Consider the following 18,199-nt stretch of genomic DNA (forward strand, 5'->3'; position numbering starts at 1 on the left):
CTGAATCGAACCCCCTGTTCCCCAACAGGGGTTCTCACAAGTTGTACCTGGATATCCTTTTTTTGAATCAAGAGTGCCAGGTGGGCGCTTCTCAGAGATCAGGGGCATAAACTCCCCACTGACGTCATCGAATCATTTACCTGCAAATCTTTCGACTGTGGGAGGAAAGCCACCAGCACACAAAGGGAAAAAAAAGTTTTAGTGTTTGATTCATTTTAAATACAAATTTGAATGATTCAACCTTAACTTTTTATACAAATGTAAATCACAGGAGAAAATGACAGTTACTGCAGCTCTTCGAGACCGAGCCTGCTGATCCAAGAGGATCACCCCACATATTTCACGCCGTTTAAAGTGGACTTCTACTAAACACATTAAAACACCGAAGCGTCGTTTCTGAAATGTTAACCTGCATCACATATGAATGGCACCAGCATCACCCACGCAAACAGTAGGAAGACACGGTGTTGACTAGCCAGTCTTGACTAACCACTTCCACGTCTCCATGGCGCACGTGGATCACACACTGAGGTTGCCCGAGGGCGAGGCGCGCACAAACCGGCCACTTTGTTTTGGACGAAAGTCGCCATTTTCAAAATGGCTCCGCCTCGAATCCAGTAACTTTTTGCAAGATCGCCAGTCAGTGCGGCTAGGGATCGTTTGGTACACCGTTTAAGGCCTACGCTTAATAAACGTGGCACTCTCTTAGGTCTTGGCATTAAAATAAAATCACTTTCTGGGCATGATGGGCCAACGGACAACAGAATTGCATCCGGGTCAGAAGGTACTATTAACACCCACTCCCCTTCTATCCCCCCGCCCCCATCGGATGGCGAGCGGCAGGCGACGGCGGGGCCGTCTCGGCGCGGTCTAAACAAAAGGCCGTTGGAGGGTTTGTAGAGTTCCGAGGACGACGCCACGAGGTGGACGGATTAGAATGGCCCGTGCTTTTTTTTTCCCTCGAAAGCCTACGACTGTTTCAAACTCACAGTCCTGTGCGAAAAGTCAATTTAAACAATACCACTTTTTTGCGCTCTTTTTTAAAAAAAAGGGGGCTACAAGTCTTGTCGTGACTAAACCGCAGTGGGCCGCTCCGCAGATGTACGACAGATTGCTTTGTTTCAAGGCGCATATCGTGGATGCGTGAGATAACCAAAGATATGAACGTTCACCCGGGAATACTACAAATCGAGTGTAAATAATAACATTTGGGAAATAAAAACTCGGAAATTAAGTCAACTTTGCGATAAAAATATGAAATAACGGAAGCGACACGCACTAGTGATACAATACTGAATACAGCAGACTTTTTTTCTAATGACAAATCAAACTCTAGAGTTATTTCTCTTGAAAACATAAATCGACACTTAATAGGAACATATCTAACCATTTTTTATAAAAACAAAAGCAACAAAATCTGTTTTGATCACTCAAAACACGACTTTAACACAAAAAACTTCATATAATGGAGAAAAATTACATGTCAAAATCACGTAGATAACGACGTATAAAAATATGACCTTAATTTTTAATAAGCCAAGTTGTCAAACCCAAATAAACAAAAAAAAAAATCAAAGACGGCCATTCCCTCACCTTACAAGCGACTTCCTCCGGCTCAGAGACTTTTCTCTGCTGAAGTTCACATGGTACCTGGCTTTTTTTTTATAAAGCCTTCCGGTACCGCCCATTTTTCCGGCTACGATCACTTTTAATTGGTCAAATGCTAAACACAGGAAAACCCTGTTTTGATTTTTAATTGGTTGAAAGTTTTATCAATCACGAAAAGCCTTCACTGCTATTGGTTGTTGTTCTAGTCAGTTATTGTAATTCCACCCCTTTCGATAAACTGCACATTTATTTGAGAATTCATCGTGTTTTTAGCCACCGTTTGTCTGTTTAATAAAAAGTAATCGCTTCGAAAAAGGAAGGATCAACAGAACGCTTTTCTGTACACATACTCAAGTACTTTATGTATCGTTTCTAGCGTTGTACTAGTACTTGAAAGCTGACTTAGACACGTACATTTTTTATGAATTAATTTGTAATTATGTTTCATTACTGTTCGAAAAATGTGCAATGTGTCGTATCTTAGGAACCGGTGAACATAAATATTACATGTTCTAACCTTTTATCGAGCAGAATGCCGAAACATGTAATCTGAGAAGCCTAAAATGGATTTTGTTTTATAACGAGAATAACGTACGTCTGGAAAAGGTACAGTATGTGATGTTTGCATTGAGACCGAAGATAAAAAGTAGACAGAGAATCAGAAAGGACTAAACTTGGCATTCAGAGATTTAGAGAAGGCATTTGATTGAGAGAGGAAAGTACTGGAGAAGTACAGTATGTCAGGCAGCGTTTCCCAGCCTTGGAGTCGCCCGATACGTGATTGGAGTCACGAGACAAATATATAAAAAATGACAGTACAGATTACATCCTGCCTAAAGAAGCGGCTTGAGTTACCTCAAAAGCTTGCATTTTGTAATCTTTTTAGTTCACCAATTAAAGGTGTCATTTTATTTGACTTATCACTACAACGACCATTATTAAGCCCACATCTTTTCATTCTAGCTGTGGTTGTTACTCACAAGGGAGTCATAGATCAAGCAAGCCCCATGGGTCATGTTATTTGTAGATGGCATTGTTCGGCGTGGCACCATTAAGAATGCTGTGGAAAAGAAACGGGCACCAGCTCCCCGAAACCTTGCTCAGGAACAAGCAGGGTAGAAAGACGGATGGATTACGGGTGGATGGAAACTGTAGCAGTGAAGAAGAACTACAGAAGACAGACACTTTGAGATTTGTAGGACAGGATATGTAAGATGTAAGAGCTAAGAACAAGATAGAGAAGTTAACCTCCGGGGGGAAAGGCTTAAAAAAGGTGGAAAAGTTCAAATATGTTGGATCAAACATAACAGAGGATGGAGAGCTAGATCAAGAAATAACCCATAGATGCAATCAGGTTGGAAAAAACGGAGGAGTGTTAATATAACCTAAAGAATCAGACCAGCATCGTTGTATGGATCAGTTAAAAAGGTTCATGAAAGGAAACTGGATGTTACAGGAACTAAAGTGTGGCGATGGAGGTGTGGAATAATATAAAACTGGATAAGGTCGGGAATTAGGGAAATCTCAACGGAAAGAAGGTTGAAGTGGCAGGGGCATGTGGTGTGATGAGTGACAAACAATGAATTGTGGATATGGAAGAGAAGGGTACCACCAAAGAGAAAGTGGATGGCCGGTGTGAAGGGGGATCTACAGGGCTATCTTAGCAGCATCATAGGCCCCTGAGCAAAGTAGAACAATGGGGGCACCTGTTTTGATAGCAAAACAGAAACATAGATAAGCATCAGAGAAAACATGGGTCCCTATGCTTGTGGTGCCCAGTGTGCCCATGCGTTAGATGCGTGGGCATCTAAGGGAGAAAGTGGGTACCGGGAAGGGATGTGTACCACAGGTGAGAGTGGATTGGACCACCCCACATGAAAGTGGAAAAAGCTTTAGAAGGAGAAGAGTGAGGATAACGAATCAAAATTAAAGTGTCATTGGCACATGAGGCGCTAATGCCATTCCTGGGCATACAATGGCATGCTCAATTAGATTGTGGGAGGAAACCCATGCAGACACAGGGAAAACATGCAAACTCCATGCAGGGACAACTAGGAAAGCAAACCCAAGTCTCCTTACTGCCAGGCAGCAGCGCTACCCACTCTGCTGACTGTGCCACCTCAATTAGAGAATATCAACCACGACATCCGAATAAAAAGAAAGTCAAATCGCTTTGAATTTGAATTGCTTTTGCCAGGGCTAAACGTGGCACCAAGAAGCCAGTAGTGCCAGTCTTACCTTGTGGTATCCCAAAGCAGTCTTATGGGTTTCCTTCTGGGGATGCCAGTTTCTGTGTAAGTCACGGATCCCGGATGATTCCATTATGGGTCTCTGTCTGTCCAAAATGATGTTCAGGAGCTGCCAGTATGAATTTTTAACTCACTCTAACCATTCACTTAAAGAGTGGTCCCCCCCTTTCTCCTATGCTACTGTCCAGCCACCTCTCCATTGGCATTCCCTTGCCAGGTATACTGTATATACGTCCAGCATTTAGAAAGCAGTTATTTGCCATCTGGACTGCATAGTTTTGTTTCCAGAGCTGTGCTGCTCCGGTTTATTGCTTACACGCTGGTGTTGCTGTCTCTCAGCTTCAGGATTCTGGGTTCCCAAAGGACCCCAATGATTCTCTGGGGTGGGGGGTTTCTGTATGTTATGCCCATATCTGTGCAGATTTAGCTTGGGCATTTCTTTTGTCTGCCAAAGACTTGAGAGCTAGTTGGTGATTTGGAGTGGCACGTCAATTTGGGGAGAACAAAATGAATCTTGAGGGTGGACTTTGGGTAAGAACTAAAGGGCAGCGTCCCTCTTCATTAATGTGTACCCTAGGTACTGCGGCCATCTTGAGGGACATCCCGATGCAGAGGGTTCATCACACGGCATCTGTGGAGGGACCCGAGGTGGGATTTATTCCGAGGTGCCTATTCGGTGTTCACCACTCTGGAGAAGGGATGTAACTGTACGTTTACAAAGTGGCACATGTAGTGCCAGTCCCAGTGAAGATCACGCCCAGTAATTGAATCTTCTGGGAGAGGAGACAGCATTTAGAGGTGTAAACATTTGTCTGCTTACAGAGTTGTTATTGTTGTTAGCGTCTTGGCTATTTCAGTATATCGAATTTAAAAATAACCTTCACATTTTATAAGCTAATTTTTGTGCTGTGCTGTGGCACCCAATGACACCCCCTATTTCCCCTTTTCATGATTTTATTTCACCTTCCGTTCACTTATATAGTGCCTTTCATATCTATCTATCTATCTATCTATCTATCTATCTATCTATCTATCTATCTATCTATCTATCTATCTATCTATCAATATATAGTGCCTTTTGCATTATCTATCTATCTATCTATCTATCTATCTATCTATCTATCTATCTATATATAGTGCCTTTCGCATTATCTATCTATCTATCTATCTATCTATCTATCTATCTATCTATCATATAGTGCCTTTCTATCTATCTATCTATCTATCTATCTGTCTATCTATCTATCTATCTATCTATCTATCTATCTATCTATGTTATATAGTGCCTTTCATGTCTATCTATCTATCTATCTATCTATCTATCTATCTATCTATCTATCTATCTATCTATCTGTTATATAGTGCCTTTATCTATCTATCTATCTATCTATCTATCTATCTATCTATCTATCTTATATAGTGCCTTTCAAATCTATCTATCTATCTATCTATCTATCTATCTATCTATCTATCTATCTATCTATCTATCATATAGTGCCTTTCTATCTATCTATCTATCTATCTATCTATCTATCTATCTATCATATAGTGCCTTTCTATCTATCTATCTATCTATCTATCTATCTATCTATCTATCTATCTATTTATCTATTTTTGCACAGAAGGCCTCCACAAAGAAATTCAGATACAACTTGAGATAAGAATCCATTTTTTATTTACAAACACAATCATATATTCAAACAAGCATTGAATGTTTAAAGTGTGGGGAGCTTAGGCTGAATGTGCGTCTTCCTCTCTGTGTGGTCCAGATATGCAGAGTGCAACATGGTGGCTGGCCGTTGTTTACTGCAGAGAAGAATCAGCAGGGCTGCCAGACTCAATGTGTGTTCACTGTATGGGGAGTTGGGGGTGGGGGGGGGTTGGGAGAAAAGAAAAAAAAAAGAAAAAAAACACACACACAATTACTTGTTGGCTCTCCGAGAAAGACATGCCGATCACTTGACACAGACACGAGTTCCAAGGTGCCCACCACAGACCGGCTGTAATTGCACCCCTGAGGACGCTTATTCTAGTTAAGTTCATTCAGTCCCCAGCGAGCCATTAGTTTCTATCAGGAAATTCCCAAGGTGGCCGACTGCTTTTTCAGAGCAAAACAAGCCACCCAAATAGACAAATTTGACATTGCATATAAATAGGTGTGGCAGCATTTAGAAGTCATACACAGGTGGCATATAAGTAAGGGACTGGAGTGGACACTGAAGTGTAATCCACAAGGCTGCTTGTTCAGTCCCCATCACTGCATCCCTCTGTGTCACTTCACCCGGTAGGGCAGACCTTACGTGACACCATGATCTATCTATATTTAATATAGTGTCTGTCATATCTATTATATAGTGTCTTTCATATCTTTCCATCTATCCATCTATCTATTATATAGTGCCTTTCCTATCTATCTTTTTATCTGTATATAATATAGTGCCTTTCACATATATAGTCCCTTTTTCAGGACTGTGTATTTCAACAATAATGTTTTAAAAATCCAAATAACTTTCCAGATCTTCATTGTAAAGGGTTTAAACAATGTTTTCCATGCATGTTCAATTAACCATAATCAATGAATTAACATGCACCTGTGGAATGGTCGTTAAGACCTTAACAGCTTACAGAAAGTCACAGTTCTAAAAACGCAGGACACTAAAGAGACTTGTCTACCGACTGTGAAAGATGCCCAGGGTCCCTGCTCATCTGCGTGAACGTGCATTAGGCCTGCTGCAGGGAGGCATGAGGACTGCTGAATAAATTGCCATGTCCGCACTGTGAGACGGCGCTACAGAGAGACGGGAAGGACAGCTGATCATCCTCGCAGTGGAAGACCACGTGTAACAACACCTGCACAGGATCGGTACATCCGAATATCACACCTGCGTGACAGGTACAGGATGGCCACAACAACTGCCCGAGTCACACCAGGAACACACAATCCCTCCATCAGTGCTCAGACTGTCCGCAATAGGCTGAGAGAGGCTGGACTGAGGGCTTGTAGGCCTGTTGTAAGGCAGGTCCTTACCAGACATCACCAGCAACAACGCCTATGGGCACAAACCCACCTTCGCTGGACCAGACAGGAGTGGCAAAAAGTGCTCTTCACTGATGAGTCACGGTTTTGTCTCACCAGGGGTGATGGACGGATTCGTGTTTATCATCGAAGGAATTGAGCACGTCTGGGACCTGTTGGATTGCAGGGTGAGGGCTAGGGCCATTCGCCCCAGAAATGTCCAGGAACTTGCAGGTGCCTTGGTGGAAGAGTGGGGTAACATCTCACAGCAAGAACTGACAAATCTGGTCGAGTCCATGAGGAGGAGATGCACTGCAGTACTTCAAGCAGCTGGTGGCCACACCACATACTGACTGGTACTTTGGATTTTGAGCCTCCCTTCATTCAGGGACACATTGTGAAACATTTTTAGTTTATGTCTTATGGTGTTGACTCTTTTAGTGTTTATACAAATATTTACACATTAAGTTCACTGAAAGTAAAAACAGTTGAAAGTCAGAAGACGTTTCTTTTTTTGCTGAGTATATATTTATCTGTTATATATTGCCTTATCTATCTATATGTAATATAGTGTATTTCATATCTATCTGTCTATGTTTTATAGCTCCTTTCATCAATCTGCTGTATTTCATAGCACCTTTCCTATCTATTTATCTATCTATATTGTCATTCCTATCTCTATATGTATATATTATATATATACATACAAACCGGATTCCAAAAAAGTCGGGACACTATACAAATCGTGAATAAAAACTGAATGCAATGATGTGGAGGTGCCAACTTCTAATATTTTATTCAGAATAGAACATAAATCACGGAACAAAAGTTTAAACTGAGAAAATGTATCATTTTAAGGGAAAAATATGTTGATTCAGAATTTCATGGTGTCAACAAATCCCAAAGAAGTTGGGACAAGGCCATTTTCACCACTGTGTGGCATCTCCCCTTCTTCTTACAACACTCAACAGACGTCTGGGGACCGAGGAGACCAGTTTCTCAAGTTTAGAAATAGGAATGCTCTCCCATTCTTGTCTAATACAGGCCTCTAACTGTTCAATCGTCTTGGGCCTTCTTTGTCGCACCTTCCTCTTTATGATGCACCAAATGTTCTCTATAGGTGAAAGATCTGGACTGCAGACTGGCCATTTCAGTACCCGGATCCTTCTCCTACGCAGCCATGATGTTGTGATTGATGCAGAATGTGGTCTGGCATTATCTTGTTGAAAAATGCAGGGTCTTCCCTGAAAGAGATGACGTCTGGATGGGAGCATATGTTGTTCTAGAACCTGAATATATTTTTCTGCATTGATGGTGCCTTTCCAGACATGCAAGCTGCCCATGCCACACGCACTCATGCAACCCCATACCATCAGAGATGCAGGCTTCTGAACTGAGCGTTGATAACAACTTGGGTTGTCCTTGTCCTCTTTGGTCCGGATGACATGGCGTCCCAGATTTCCAAAAGAACTTGAATCGTGACTCGCCTGACCACAGAACAGTCTTCCATTTTGCCACACTCCATTTTAAATGATCCCTGGCCCAGTGAAACGCCTGAGCTTGTGGATCTTGCTTAGAAATGGCTTCTTCTTTGCACTGTAGAGTTTCAGCTGGCAACGGCGGATGGCACGGTGGATTGTGTTCACTGACAATGGTTTCTGGAAGTATTCCTGAGCCCATTCTGTGATTTCCTTTACAGTAGCATTCCTGTTTGTGGTGCAGTGTCGTTTAAGGGCCGGAGATCACGGGCATCCAGTATGGTTTTACGGCATTGACCCTTACGACAGAGATTGTTCCAGATTCTCTGAATCTTCGGATGATGTTATGCACAGTTGATGATGATAGATGCAAAGTCTTTGCAATTTTTCGCTGGGTAACACCTTTCTGATATTGCTCCACTATCTTTCTGCGCAACATTGTGGGAATTGGTGATCCTCTACCCATCTTGGCTTCTGAGAGACACTGCCACTCTGAGAAGCTCTTTTTATACCCAATCATGTTGCCAATTGACCTAATTAGTGTTATTGGTCTTCCAGCTCTTCGTTATGCTCAAATTTACTTTTTCCAGCCTCTTATTGCTACTTGTCCCAACTTTTTTGGGATTTGTTGACACCGTGAAATTTTGAATCAACATATTTTTCCTTTAAAATGATACATTTACTTGGATTAAACGTTTGATCTGTCATCTACGTTCTATTACAAATAAAATATTGACATTTGCCATCTCCACATCATTGCATTCAGTTTTTATTCACAATTTGTTTAGTGTCCCAACTTTTTTGGAATCTGGTTTGTATATATATATATATATATCCATCCATTGTCTAACCTGCTGAATCCGAATACAGGGTCACGGGGGTCTGCTGGAGCCAATCCCAGCCAACACAGGGCACAAGGCAGGAACCAATCCTGGGCAGGGTGCCAACCCACCGCAGGATATATATATATATATATATATATATATATATATATATATATATCTGTTATATAGTACATTTCATAGCTATCTGTCTATATCGTGACTTTATATGAAAGCATCAGCTAAATTCACATTCTTTTTCCCAACATGCTTTAACAACATTTTAGGGCTGAGGGGGGCTGCAGGATATGCCATCTTAAATAGTACAGGGGGGATCCCAGCCGAATCGTCACAATTGCTCTAATGTTCAATTCGGGAGCTAATCCTGGACAAGGGTGCCCCTCTTTTATGGCGCACTTTAATCCGCACCCTGAATTCATTTTGTGGCCTGCCTGTCACAAAATAGTTGACTATTTGCAGCACACACATCTTTAGCATGTGGGAAGAAAAGCAGGTCACCTAAAATGGAGAAATATGTGAGCTGCGAGGCCGCCACACTAACCACTAAAGTGACAGCTAAAGGAAGGAACGCGCTGGAAACGCGATGCTTCTGCGAGTGACGTTGCCCTCTAGTGGCCGTGAAGCTGAACTGTGAACACCATTCCTGTCCCTGCACGACCAGCTCTGCTCCGCAGATTAATGGGTGTGGGGAGCTGCAGTGGGCAGTATGTCCCACTTAACGTGACATAGTAGTGGGCTGATGAAGACCACTCATGACAGAACATCTCAAGGCTTGGCTCCTAAAACTAATTGAAGCAGGGAGCAGGTGAGCATCACTTCTTGGGCGCATGTCCCAGGTAACTCGGCTCAATAGTGACACACAGTATGTGGCTGGTGAGTCTCACTCCTCACGTTCTACTTGATTTGGCACAATAAAGAAAATATGAAGCTGGTGACAATGACATGCAGCTTCACTTTTTTAAATTACCTGCATCCCTTCGGCTGATTCCTCACCATTGACAGTTTCCTCTGCAGCCAGCATCTGAGGGATTGGATACGGGTGGCTCTTCACTCCAGAAGGATTAAAAGGGAAGAAAGCCGGGAAAGAAGATGTAATTGGAGGACGTAAGTGGGCAGCAGGTGGCAGTACAGGAGAATCGACCACCTTGCCATAAGGACCAGAAGACACTGGGGGTGGCAGCTGGAACTGGGTGATGGAGGTGGTGTGAAGTAACTCTCCAGGCTCGAGGGGATTTACACCAGGAAATGGAGGAGTCCCAGAAGGAGGGGGCATCGGATAAGGCAGAGAAGGAAGACCCCTTCTGATGTATGGGAAGAAATGTCGACTTCTTAACCCAGGTAAAGGAAAGAATCCTTCCTTGTACATAAAGTATGAGTTAGGAATCCTGGGCATAGGGAAGAAGGGATGGGGCATGCGAGCAGGGTACTGGACATATGGAGCACTGGGAACATGAGAATGGTAGAAGCCATTTGAGGCACATGGTGGAAATCCGTTGATAAAAGGGGGGATTTGTGCTGGTGGTGGTGGTGGTGGTGATGGTGGGAGTGGTGGTAGTGGTGGAAGAATCTGAAAGGGAGAAAACATGGAGGGGCCGGCAAAGCCTGGGACTGGAGGGGAAGGAGGTTTGGATTCCACTTGGCTGAAGGAGGTGGTAGGAGGGGGGAAGAAGGAGAAAGGCGGGCGGGGAGGTTGGGCGGGCATGCCTGGCATCTCCACCTTGCCCCCCTTGACCGGCTCAGTCACAGTCTCTTCCTTTGGCATTTCTGTGGCCACTTCCTGTACTTCTGATGACCTTTCGGCTACAAGAGGTAATATGACCTGCCGAAGAAACACACAGGGTTGTCACTTCCAAGTTCAATGAAATGATCCTTAAAAAAATTAAATACAGGCAGGGAGGAGCATAGGGTGAATAAACTTTAAATAGATTAGATGTAGATAGGGAGGAGCACAGGGAGAATGATGTTTAAATAGATTAGATACAGGTAGGGAGGAGCACAGGGAGAATCTTTAAAGAAATTAGATCCAAGTAGGGAGGAGCACAGGGAGAATGAAGTTTAAATAGATTAGGTACAGGTAGGGAGGAGCACAGGGAGAATGATGTTTAAATAGATTAGATGCTGAGAGGGAAGAGCATGGAAGTGAATCATTTTTAAATTGATTAGTTGCAGGTAGAGAGAAGCAGCAGGTAAATGATCTTTAAAGAGAGTAGATCTTTCCTGGTCACAGTTTTACATCTCATCTGAAGGATGGCACCATCTTTATATCACAATGTCCCCATCCCTAGACAGAGATTTTTTAGCAGTGGAAAAGCATTTGCAAAATACCATCAGGAAAAGTGTTCTCTAGTCACAAAAACATCAATGAGTGACCATCAGGTGACAGAGGACAGCAGGTGTTCACAGAAGTTACTCACCGAGGCCGATTTCGCAGTGGACAGGAGACACAGGAAAGCGAGGGCTGCCACCATCCTCTTCATGGTTAAACTGCAGGACAACAAACAGACACACACACGACTTAGAAAAGGCTACAAATGACATCAACTAGTAATAAGAAATCATTCAGTCAGTCATTTTCCTACCCGCTATATCCTAACACAGGGTCTGCTGGAGCCAATCCCAGCCAGCGCCCAAACACACCACACACTAGGGACAATTTAGGATCTCCAATGCATCTAACCTGCATGTCTTTGGACTGTGGGAGGAAACCCACACAGGGAGGACCCGGGAAGCGAGCCCAGGTCTCCTTACTGCGAGGCAGCAGCGCTACCACTGCGCCACCCTAATAGCAAATCCATTAAATAAAAAGATGGTCGGGCCGGTCCAAGTAACAACAGGACAGTAAGCTTCATGTGCATCAGAGGTAAGGGGTATTAAGGAGAGGATCCAGTAGAAGACGTCAAGTGAGCTGTCAGCGTGGCCTCGGACGGGGAGCTCGAGTTTTACTAACGTCCTGCAATTCACCAGCCTCGCAGCTGGGGTGGGTCGGACAGTTAGTGGACTGCATTGGTAGGGTTTCTTGTTCGCCGTTTTGTGCTCAGTCACATGTTTATTGCGTAGCGTGTGATAATTAATTTTTGCCACAGGGGGGATTCGGGTGGGCTTTGGCGTGCCTCTTTTAGACTCAACCGGCGCGCAACGCGATGAGTGATCGAAACGCACTTCTGTTTACTGAGGCCAGTTAGGTCACACACAGACACACGCACGCGCGCGCGTGCACACACACACACACACACACACACACAGGAGCGGCTGCTGACACAAGTGAGGGGAGCTGGTGCGGCAGACCCAATGAGATGAACTCACATTCTCCGTAAGATCGTCCCGTATCCTCCCGCGGCTCAGGTGTGCGCTCCACCTCGACAGAGTTAACCTGGCGTGACGATGGCTGTCAGAAGGTCTCGGCGCTGCTCTTCTCACTCTATCCGGTCCTCTCCGCTAGCACAACTGAGCCTGCCAAGTCTGCAGCGTCTTCATTTAAGCAGCGACGGGCGAGCAGATACCGACACGCACGCATTCCTCTACCGTGAGGTCGCTGCCGTGCCCTGGCAAGACCACTCTGCCCGACTTTGCCCAGGTGGTTAGCGGATTGGCTAGACTCTCGACACCAGAGTGAGGTTTTTGCATCGGAGAGATTGCTAGACCGCACGAGAAACAATCCATCCATTACCGAGGCCATTTAATTAGGCACACGGAGCTTCGCTTCAGGGCACTCGCTGACTCATCCGAAACTGCTCTTTGATCCCAAAGGTGCCATTCAGATTAAAATCTGTACATCACAGGAGCGCCTCAAGAGGACAATGGATGGTGGTGAAGCCGGCTGCCAAACATCTTGTAGAGGGCAGCATGAAAGCAGGCGTGTTCTTGGTAGTTGCTCAAGGAGCTGGAGCCTGAGCCAACAGCAATGGGTGCAAAGCTCTAAACCTAACTGTGAATGGGACACCCAGTAGGTCACAGGCCACCCTCTTGGACACAGCCAGTCACTGGGCCAAGTCAGAGTCACGTGTCCACTGAACAGATCTCGTTTAGAGTCTTAACATACACTCAGGGGACACTTTATTAGGCAAACCTGTTTGACTGCTCATTAACGCAAAATTTCTAATCAGCCAATCACAGGGCAGCAACTCAATGCGTTTTGGCCTGTAGACCTTGTCGAGATGACCCGCTGAAGTTCAAACTGAGCATCAGAATGAGGAAGAAGAGAGGGGACTGAAGTGACTTTGAACGTGGCATGGCTGTTGGCGCCAGATGGGCTGGTCTGAGTATTTCACAAACTGCTGATCTACTGGGATTTTCACGCACGACCATCTGTAGGGCTTACAGAGAGTGGTCCGAAAAAGGGAAAATATCCAGTGGGTGGCAGTTCTCCTGGCGAAAATGCCTTGTTGATGCCAGAGGTGAGAGGAGAATGGCCAGACTGGTCTGAGCTGATAGAAAGGCGAGGTGTGCAGAAGGGCATCTCTGAACACACAACACATCAAACCTTGAAGCAGGTGGGCTACACCACACCGGGGGCCACTCCTGTCAGCTGAGAATAGGAAACTGAGGCTACAATTCACACAGGCTCACCAAAATTGGACAATGGAAGACTGGAAAAACGTCACCTGGTCTGACGAGTCTCGATTTCTGCTGTGCCATTCAGATGGCAGAGTCAACAACATAAAAGCAGGGATCCATTCTACCTTGTATCAATGGTTCAGGCTGGTGATCTAATGGTGGGGGGTATTTTCTTGGCACACTTTGGGCCCCCTAGTGCCAACTGAGAGTCATTTAAATGCCACAGCCTACCTGAGAACTGTTGCTGACTGTGTCCATCCTATTATGACCGCAGTGTCCCCATCTTCTGATGGCTACTTCCAGTTGGATAACACGCCAGGTCACAAAGCTCAGAACATCTCCAACTGGTTTGTTGAACGTGACAGGGAGTTCACTGGACTCAAATGGCCTCCACAGTCACCAGATCTCAATCCAGTAGAGCACCTCCGGGATGTCAATATGGATCAAAATCCCCGAGGAATGTTTCCTGCACATTAGTGAATCTACGCCATGAAGAATTACAGCAGTTCTGAAGGCAAAAGGGGGTCCAACCCAATTAACTAGCATGGTGTCCCTAATAAAGTGGCCTATGAGTATGTATTGTGGACACCAGAGGTCGCTGTTACCCCTTTAACCCCAACAGACAAACGCACAGGTCACAGGTTAAAAGCACCAAGAAGATATTTCATTATTTTTCTTCTAGGAATCGTGCCTTCAGGCACCCCAGCCACAATAAACAGGCAATTCAGCAAATGCAATTCTCAATAATAACCACAATCCTCTCCTCCACACCTCCCAGCAAGCTCTGTCCTACACCTCCAGACTCCGGCTCGCTTACTGGGTCTTCAGTAGTCCTTTATATTGTCCTTGACCCAGAAGTGCTTCCATTCTTCCGTCCACGTGACTTGCCAGCACTTCCAGGTCAGATGCAGAGCTTGCTTTTTCTTCAGCCTGGAAATACTTTGGGGCTTCCGTCCCCGTGACTTGGGAGTACTTCCGGGCTATGCAGACAGTAAAAACTCCCAGGTCCCCCTGCAGTGTCTCCTGGCGGCACCCACCGTACCCAGCAAGGTTGTGAAGCCAAACTCCAGATCCCATGGTGCCCTGTGTGAATCCGGGACACTACCATGCTGCAGGGAAGTCACAATCCTGTGTCCTGGGGGAGGCAGAGTCCCAAAGTAGCTGCCTTCCCCCATCCTTCCATTCTTTGGTGGTCCTGGCCGGGTTGAGCTGCCGACCGCCCTTCACAGTTTATATAACAGCATATAGCAGCTTGAGAAAGTCTTCAGACACTTCACCTTTTATATGTTTTGTTATGTTGCTGCCATGGGCTAAAATTATCATTTTTTTCCCACACATCAATACCCCAGAACAATAAGGCATAAACAGGAGTCACGCATGTGCATCTGAGGACCACCTAGTCAGCTCTGAACAAGCATGTGGTACCACCCCAAGGTGACAGGGGGCGCTGTTGCTGTCTTGTCTCCTCCCTCTGCGCTTTAGAGAAGACAGCCCAAGAGACCAATACACCACACCCCCATCACTCCCACAAGCCCCACCCCTTCTAGGCTGACGCATATAAAAGAGCCCGCCCCAGGAAGAAGGAGTCTCACTTGCGACTCAAACTCTCAGCAGGGCGGAGCTCCCGGTTCAGAAAGGAGGAAAGGAACCGCTGCTTAAACGCCTGGTTTATGCTCCAAGGCCATCATGCACTGGTTTATTTTCTTGCCTTTTATTTATAATGAATTGAGACCCATTTAAACGGGGTGGCCTGGTTGGCACCCCAAACTATTTTAGGACCCTGCAAGTCACTCTCATCCATGTAGGATTCCAGAAAATTTTACAAATGTATTAAAAATAAAAAAAAAAAAAAACAACTTTTCGAGATGGAGGTTGGCTGTGTGGGATGCTTGTTGCCAGATGATGAAAGGATCTTAGTTGGCATGGGCTTTAAAGCTCAGGTGGCACCTCTGCAAGTTCATCTCTTTTGGGAGAGAAAGGACCGGGGGTCTGCGTGGTTTCAGTTCCACAAGGTGAAGGTTCTGGTCACAGAGAGCGGTACTAGAGTCCAATTAATGGACTATACATCAGGTGGGCAGATATCAGTGAGCAGAAGAAGCTTCACCGATGGGAAAGCTTGAGGCACATTTCTAAGGTCATAATCTTCCTTTCAGGTGGCACCTAACACTCAACTCCCTCAGGTGCCCGGTCTGTAGTTCTGGGTGTCCGGTATATTTATAGGGCTTCGTTTTTTGCCAGTGTTCTCCATTCTGCACTGGCATGAAATTGTGCCAACATCTACTTCTCTCACTTAGGAACATGCTGGACTCTGCCCTTACCCGGTACCACCCTTTGTGGACTTCCCGCTCACTGAAGTGTAGGTATTCTTTCATTTTTAAGAGACCCTTGACCCAGTGTGGACCTTCAAACAAGCACTGCAGGACCAAAGTGTTTTTCCTTTAAACCCGCTGGACCTTCATAAATCGTCTGCTGAATGTCTGACTGCCGTTAAGCGTAAAATGGATGGGCAGAGGGGTGAGTGAAGACGGATGTCTGACTGCCGTTAAGAGTTGGATGGCTGCAGCTAAATCAGGATAAGATTGAGGTGCCGCGTGTTGCTCCCGAAAACTCCATATTTAGGATTAAGCAGAGGCTTGGAGCCTTTTCTTCTCATATCCACCCTTGTATCCCCCGGACTCGATTAAAGACTCGTGGTGATCGGGCTGTCAGGGTGGAGGCTCCAAGATATTGAAATTCACGTCCTGCGGCTCTGCGTTTCTAGAGCACTCTAAATAATTTAAAAATAAAGCTTAAGACTTCTCCTCATAGATTTTATTTATTTTAGATATTCAAAATAAGTGACATTTGCAATTTTTATGATTTTTTTGGGGTTAAGTGTCTGTGTGTCCATGAGGCTTAAATGTTTCTGTCATTTCGACGGATGGCATCTCACAAGCACTTTTTAGTAATTAAATGCATTACAGTTGTCATTCCAACAGATGGCACATTGCATTTACAAATCCCATAGCAAATGGCAAATAACAAAGATATTTGCATTGCATTTGTAATTCCAACAGATGGTGCATCATAAACCTTTGTAGCAATTAAGCTGAAAAAATACCAAAGTCTGAATTAGCATAAGCCGTTCTAATTCGAGGTGTTACTAAGAAATGGCATTATTTACTTCAGGAGGTAGAAATGCCAGGTGGCACGGTGGCACAGTGGTAGCGTTGCTGCCTCACAGTTAAGAGACCCGGGTTCGCTTCCCGGGTCCTCCTTGCGTGGAGTTTGCATGTTCTCCCCGTGTCTGTGCGGGTTTCCTCCCAAAGACATGCTGGTTAGGTGGATTGGCGATTCTAAATTGGCCGTAGTGTGTGCTTGGTGTGTTTGTGTGTGTCCTGTGGTGGGTTGGCACCCTGCCCAGGATTGGTTTCTGCCTTGTGCCCTGGGATTGGCTCCAGTGACCCTGTGTTCAGATTCAGCGGGTTGGACAATGGATGGATGAAGGTAGAAATGCCTAATAAAAAAAAAGAATAGTTGTGTCAGATGTTTGAAATATTAACTTGCGTACTTTGGTTTAAATGTTTAAACTGTAAAGATTCTTGATTTTTAATATATGATAATGGAAATTTGTTATTTTTTCATCTTCTGATGAAGGTTCATAGAGGGCCACATCCCTAGTAAAGACTCAAAAATGCATTTGAATTCAAGGATACATGTCTATCCAGTTGCTATGTCTCTGTCATTCCAACAGATGGTGCATCAAAAACATTTGTAATAATTGACCAGTGGTTCTTAAACTTGTTTCTTGCAACCCAGTCTTGCCTTTTGTATGTCTTTCCAGACCATAATCACCACAAAGTTTAATCCTGGGTATCCTTTCCATATGGAACTGCCACCAATCACCACCCCCAGGGGGAGGCTTCCCTTTGCAAGCAGTGACCCATCAAAAGGCTTCCTGTAAACCATTTGCAACCCTTTCACATTCAGTACTTCACACCTCAACGTGACCCAAGTTCAGACTTTACCCACAGTTTAAGAAACACTGTTATAGAGCATTGCATTTATCATTCCAACAGATGGTGCATCACCAACATTGACACTGCTTTTATGAACCCCATACCCAATGGCATATAACAGAGACATATGAATTGCATTTTTCATTCCAACAGATGGTGCATTACAGACATTTGTAGTGATGAGATGTATTTTATTTGCCATTCCAACAGATGGCACATCATAAACATTAATCCTGCATTAATGAATCCCATACCAAATGCCATATAACAGAGACGTATACTTTGTATTTGTCATTCTAACAGGTGTCACATCAAAAATGTGAATGCTGCTTTTACAAATTCTGCACCAAATGGCCTATAATAGAGTGACATACACATTGCATGTTGCACTGCAAACATTAAGTCTGAGGTCTACTTTTATTATTTAGATTTCCACCCATTTTAAATGGGTACC

General features: G+C 44.5%; 2 protein-coding genes across 3 annotated transcripts in view; both read right to left on the bottom strand.

Annotated features, from left to right (window-relative positions):
• LOC120540011 (ATP-dependent RNA helicase DDX39A) overlaps positions 1–1,688 on the bottom strand; it is a 30,418-nt gene extending 28,730 nt beyond the window's left edge. Inside the window, exon 1 of one of the 2 annotated variants that reach the window (XM_039770453.1) lies at positions 1,594–1,688. In XM_039770453.1, the coding sequence (XP_039626387.1) occupies positions 1,594–1,688 (95 nt within the window). Of the gene's footprint in view, positions 1–47; positions 123–1,593 lie in introns of those variants that run through there. The other variant, XM_039770454.1, reaches the window with a different exon arrangement.
• A 3,827-nt stretch (positions 1,689–5,515) lies between these two features.
• On the bottom strand, positions 5,516–12,668 carry LOC120540947 (formin-like protein 14). The gene is made up of 4 exons (XM_039772147.1): positions 12,497–12,668; positions 11,608–11,677; positions 10,161–11,012; positions 5,516–5,708 (listed from the first exon to the last, which is right to left on the bottom strand). The coding sequence occupies exons 2-4, from the start codon at positions 11,668–11,670 to the stop codon at positions 5,706–5,708; spliced, it is 918 nt and encodes a 305-aa protein (XP_039628081.1). The 5' UTR covers positions 11,671–11,677; positions 12,497–12,668; the 3' UTR covers positions 5,516–5,705.
• Between the last annotated feature and the right edge of the window lie 5,531 nt (positions 12,669–18,199).

Source organism: Polypterus senegalus, chromosome 12, assembly GCF_016835505.1.
Source record: "Polypterus senegalus isolate Bchr_013 chromosome 12, ASM1683550v1, whole genome shotgun sequence".
In the NCBI taxonomy this organism is placed as follows: domain Eukaryota; kingdom Metazoa; phylum Chordata; class Cladistia; order Polypteriformes; family Polypteridae; genus Polypterus; species Polypterus senegalus.